This window comes from Anopheles darlingi, chromosome 3 (assembly GCF_943734745.1).
Source record: "Anopheles darlingi chromosome 3, idAnoDarlMG_H_01, whole genome shotgun sequence".
NCBI classification, from domain to species: Eukaryota; Metazoa; Arthropoda; class Insecta; order Diptera; family Culicidae; genus Anopheles; species Anopheles darlingi.
In genome coordinates, this window is record NC_064875.1 from 31409939 (window position 1) to 31415938 (window position 6000).

The 6000-nt window shown below is 48.4% G+C and overlaps 1 protein-coding gene across 1 annotated transcript in view; it reads left to right on the forward strand.

Moving 5' to 3' along the window:
- Positions 1–6000, forward strand: part of LOC125956161 (protein embryonic gonad) — a 74506-nt gene that overhangs the window by 25405 nt on the left and 43101 nt on the right. Inside the window, exon 2 of the mRNA XM_049687772.1 lies at positions 1047–1134. Coding sequence (XP_049543729.1) covers positions 1105–1134 — 30 coding nt within the window. The 5' untranslated portion in view covers positions 1047–1104. The remainder of the gene's footprint in view (positions 1–1046; positions 1135–6000) is intronic.

The window sequence follows — 6000 nt, forward strand, 5'->3', positions numbered from 1 at the left end:
ACAATCAGACAACTCGATACATTTTATAATTTGGCTTCGTTAAAGTTGACCATGTAAGCCGTGCTTTAGAAATTGTGAATCCTGCTTATAGCTATTTGCGATTCGTTAAATTCGTTCTGGGTTGTTAAACATTCATCAAATTACAGTTAGATTTTTTGTGGAAAATGTCGCAGAAATCAATCAAAACTCAGATCAGGAATTGTCGAAGATATTGAAGAGGCACGATGGTCGAGTGCCAAAAAGTAATGCATTTCTTTTCCATCTGCAAATCCATGATCAAATGAAATTAAATGGACTTAAGACTTATATGAATGCTGGACTGAAGAATAAGAAATTGGTTACATTAGATGAATTTGTGTGACTTAGTTTGAACGGTGATCAAACTAAAATCAGTCAGTTCTATTGCTTATTTTGTAGCACGGGAAAAGATTCGTATATCATGAATTGCTTCCATATGAGCAAAATCGGTATTCTATAAACTAGCAAATTATCAAAAAAGACCAGTTCCATCAGGACACCGTAAATCTTTCTACGCCTGAAACATATCACTAGCAAGCTCGGGACCTTGGCAGCTTGTCCGTCTGTTAGTCCAGACCTAACACAACGATATCAATATCTTTTTGTTGCATTACCTAACTTCGTGAGTGATAAGAAGGTGGTATCAGCGATAAAATTTAACTCTTCAATAACAAAGGCATTGTGAAGCTTAGCTTTTAAGATAGTTAAATCGGACATTTCGGATTATCCCAGAAAAGAGATTGAATTTCTCGCCAAAATAATGCTTGCCTTTACTACATTCCAATCCTAGGTAACAGAATACCCACAGGAGGAATGTGTGACAAACGTATGTTAAAAATGAAAGACAAAACAATGTCTCCCGCTGTTTTCCAACTTTCCAATTTGTTTCCAATAGGCGGCCAATAGGCGGCGGTGTGAATCACAGAAACAATGGCGCAAAAACTAGCCTTATACTTATTCAAATGACCGCACACCATTCTCCACCGATACTGACCCACTGTACTGTGTTTTCTTCCCCCCCCAAACAGATTTCCCTCCCGGGCACAGGGCACTTCTACACCGGAACGGTACCGAGCGGTTCTGTTGATGTGTTTTCTGGCGGTGCTACCTCCCAAGGTAAGTGCGTTTCCCGTTTTGCCCGCGCGTGCGTGGCAGTGCGATTCAAGCGGCGTGTGTGTGCGTGTACACACGCACGCACGCAATGCATGTTAGCTGAGCCTGAGGAAGATGCTTCCTAGTCCCGCATGATTTATTGACATCTATGTTCCGCATTTGCATACGGAATGCATGACTGAACTGGCCATAACCCCGGCCGGCCGGTGATGCGGCAGATGACAAAAGGAAGCGAAGGAGGGGATGGAGAGGGACCCACAGCCTCAACCACAGCCACGATGGCTATCCACCATTACGGCAATTATGACACTTACGCGCACACCGGGCGCACGACACGCAAGTCAATTATAATCAATGCCCCAGCCCCGGAGGACCGGATGCAGATTTGGAAAGCTCGACCTGGCCGGACGGATGGTGGCTGATGGTGGACCATTCATAGAGCGCATCGGACTGGGAAATGCATTTTCTATGTTTTCACCACATATGCACTCTCCATGCCAATCTCTGGCTCTCTTTCTCTCTCTCTCTCTCTCTATCTCTGCAGCAGGTTCTGTTTGCATTATGGTCTAGGAGCAGCAGACCTGCCCACTGACCATTAGCCGGCGGCGGTCGACGTCTAGCAGCTTTTCGTTCGTTCCGAACAGTGACGACAAATTCTTGTCGAGCCGATCTGTGATCTCGGCTTTGTGTGCGCGACTACGGCGTGTCACTTTCCGCCAATTCCACTGCTGCTGCTGCTGCCGAAGAAGCAGGAGACCAAAAAGAAGAAGTGTTTGGCTGCCGCCGGACCACAAACTTCAATTAACACAATACGGCAATTAAACGTGTGGCCGGCCAGACCAGCCAAGTGCAGTCGGTACACACACTGGGAGCGATGCGGGAGCTAGCCACCATCAGGTGACAAAGGATGCCGTGGCGGCAGCTTGGCCGGTAAGTGCCGGACCGCCGACTGGCGCAAGATGTGGCGGCGGTCTCCATTTATGAATCCGTGTCTGCAAAAGCCACAAAGAATGACCACAGTGTGCGAGTGCGCGCGCTCGCGCTCAATTAGTTCCATTTGCATTGTAAGACCAAAACCAGAGTCTGTAACGCGCCCGCTATCGCACGCGCAGCACTTTGCTTTGCGCTGCTTGACCTGCGTCGGCATTTGCTGCATGGCGTCCTCTCGATTCGATCGAAGGCGGCTCTGCGAGTGTGAAGTGTGTGTGTGTGTGTGTCGTCTAGGGCGGCCATCATCGTGCGGTACGCACTACAAGACGACCAGCCAGGACCAGGACCAGGAGGTTGGTTGTCGTCATAGCAGCAGCAGCAGCAGCAGCAACGCAAACTGCGAAACTGCATACAGCGCGATGTTTGATGTCGCCTTTTCTGTGGCCGCTTTTTACGAGAATTTTTACTGCGCTTCTCGCCTTGCATGCGCATCTACTCGATGCACTGTGTCTACGCTTGTGAGTTCAGGTGCCTTACACGCGCTGATGATGACCTAACCTCGCCGTTATCGTTACGCAAGAGATCATGGTGCGAAGGTGCGATCATCGGGGCGGGTTTCTTGTGTTTCTTGGCATCTAGCTGTGATCTTCTCGAGCTCTCGACATCTCTTGTCTGATGAGAAGGCGTGGAGCTAGCGCATCACCTGTGCGCTTGTGCACCTGCAGCAGCGCATCGCAGACGAGGGCGGAAACGGCGGAACACTGGCACTGACTCAGACTCACTGACAGACTCACTGACTGACTGACTGACGGACTGGGTCGTGGTGTCTATAGCCTGGTCTCGTCCCGGACCCCCAGGGGCCTTTAATGCTAAACAGATAATCCGCCTGCCATTTGCCAACCTGTTCTCTCCAAAAGAGAGCGAGAGGAGGATGTACATGGGGGGAGGGAGGGAGGTGAGGTGGGTGGGTTTGCCATGCCCGTTGCCTGGCCGCACACTGGTACACGTTTATGACCAGCGTCGCCAGTGGACGAATTTATAGCTGTCAACCTCGGCTCGGGCTCGATGACGACGACGACGACGACGACGACGTCGGCGACTCGCCCTTGCGCTGTTCGCTCTTGTTGTTGTTCGCTACAGACCTCGACCAGCGCTCCGTGGACACCACACCAGACCTGACCAGAGCGTGGTATAAAACGATACCCATTTACGCCCAGCAAAGATGCTCCAAACATTGCGCGACTGCGCGACGAATGAGCTGCTGCTGGTGCTGGTGCGTCCCGGACTCGGGGAATGTGTCGTTTTTAGCGTGCTAATAAAAAGTTTGAGCTTTAAAATGCACTTTCCTGTGTGCTATCTCTGTAGATGTGTATGTCAGCGAAGTCCTTGGGATTCCAAAGGGGCACACACTCGGAATCCTGTTGAATTTGTATTCTTCACTTCGTCTCGCTGCTGCTGCTGCTGCTGCTTGATGGTAGTGTTAGGGCGTTAGTGGATGATTTGTGGTTCGATTGCGCCGAGCACCGGTGTGTCAACAGTTAAATGAAGTTAATTTAAGGTCGTTTGCTCGAGGAATAGCGACGGCGGCGGCGGCGGACGGTCGACGGAACTGGCGAGCTATATCTCACATACTGATGTCAAGAAGCTGACGCAAATGAAACCATCAACAGAGCAGGGGCAGCGAAGAGGTGCAAGGAATTCGAACAAGCTGACGAATGTGGGTCGCGTGCGTTTTATTTGACAACGACCCCGTTGCTGATAGCGCGGATGTACCAGAAATGGATGGGATACCCAGAAGAAGTGATATTTCCGGTCGTCGGTTTATTCTCTCAATTCCGGTCATTTGACGGATGAAAAATGATGCTGCATAGAGGACGCGCTGGTTAAGTTTAGGATAACTTGGAATACAAAATGTTCTTCTCGGTCCTTTAGGACAGATTTAAACCCGTAAGTTGAAGAGATCTCAATGTGGATTCATTTTAATAAGTTGAATGTTATTGAGATGTAGCTGTTACTGATCACGCTAATAGGAAAGGCGCAGGATCAATGTCACTAAAAAGATGAATGGAAAATTTCTAAATCCTTCTCTGTAATTTGACGTTAAAGAGCATATTTATTAACTCTCAAATGGAGATTTCCGGAACCGTCTTCTACAAATCTATTCAGATCATGGCATATGCTGTTAACAAAATTGTGAAAGGTTTTCCGATATGGTCAACTAGGTAAAGATCAAACTTATTAGCACCATCACCGTTTTTGCAACCTTTTGAAAGCAGTATGATTATTGGTGACAAAATGCGCAAATTCGTCTAGAACTTCACTTACTAAGAGTCATGTAACGTGGACTATATAGTAACAGTACTCATATACGCTACTAAGACAAGGATTTTGTTAAGAAATGTACAAATCCTTTAATTATGACGAAAGTTCTCAGAAGAATATTTGGACTCGTATATGACCAGCCACAATAGAGCCGACATAATGCAGAAATACTCGCGTTGTAAGTGAACAGACTTCTAGCCAGATAGGTCACAGTAGGCTTAGATTGAAAAGTAGCGACGACATTAACATTGATATAGACTTGTCGGACAATTCGTCGGTTGTAGCTTCAGATAAGCAAGTAAGCAATTAGGAAGTTATACTTGCAATTGTTGCAATATTAATTCGGATTCGGATCTGGTTGGACCACCACTCGTAGGTCCAACCCATCGACAAAGGAGCTCACACATGAATGCTCTCAAAAAAGGTTTATGCTACATCCACTCGCCAGAGTGAGGAGGAGTGCCAGATGTTTTATTGATCTTCGCGACTTCACAAACACACCATCCATCATCCCCAGTCACACCAAAACCGGCAGGGTTCCTTCGTTCGTTCGGTCGGTCGGGCGGTCGGTGCGGACCACACGATGATAATTCGCACCTGATTGCTCGATCGTTTATGTGGTTCAAATGTCTTTCGGCCGTGACCGTGGACCGTGGCCCGTGGCCGATCTCGCCGAGGCCCCGAAGATGGGAGGGTCATTTCACGCCCGCCGCCTGCTCCGCCACATACAAAGACACACACACATTCACACCGAAACCAGACCAATGATGATACAATGAAAAATGAATAATTGCCCATCATCATGTCGAATTAAACCGCATCCAAATCTATAAAGCAGCTCCACCTCCGGGCTAGAAGCGTGGTAAATGATTTTAAACGATTGCGACGAGACCTTTCACGCTGGCTATAGGACAGGACAAGGGTGGTGGACATGTAGGAAGAGGTGGAGACGTTTTTGGCAATTCCTTTCCTAGACCAGAAAGACGGTAGAGAAGGCCTTTGAAGCATAGAAGCAACTTCTAGGCGCACGATCAGCACAACACACCTTGGATCGTCTGATGCTCGACATGCCGTGCGCTGGAGGGCACGCGCTCCGGTCTATTCGGTTGCGGACACCGGCAATGTACCGACAAAGCCGCATGTAAATGATGCGCTCGCACGTGCCAGCTCCAAACATTATTGTCAAAGAAGCTAGCTAGATCAATCTCTACCACCGCCACTGAGGGCGAAATAGGTGTGAAAAGATAAATAACTAATTTTATCCACTCGTTCTTCTTCTTCTACTGTTGCTGCTGCTGCTGCTGCTGCTGCGATGTCTGAATTCAGTTTCGGTTGGGTTGAAGCGTGAAAAAGCGTCTTCCAACAAAATCAAGATAAATGGCCGACTTTTGGGCGTGAGTGCGTGACGTGACGTGCCCGATCGATCCGGCATCCGATCCGGTTGTGTCCACGTCGTTCGTGTCCGGGAAACAAAGATATCTGCTGGGCTGGGTGGACCATGAGGTCGCAGTGCGTGTTTGTCCAGAAGGAGTTCGACAACGGTTTACATGTCACGCAGCCAAACGCAAGCCTCTCAATCATCCGCGATCTGAACTCATCTTTCCTTCTCCACTGGCC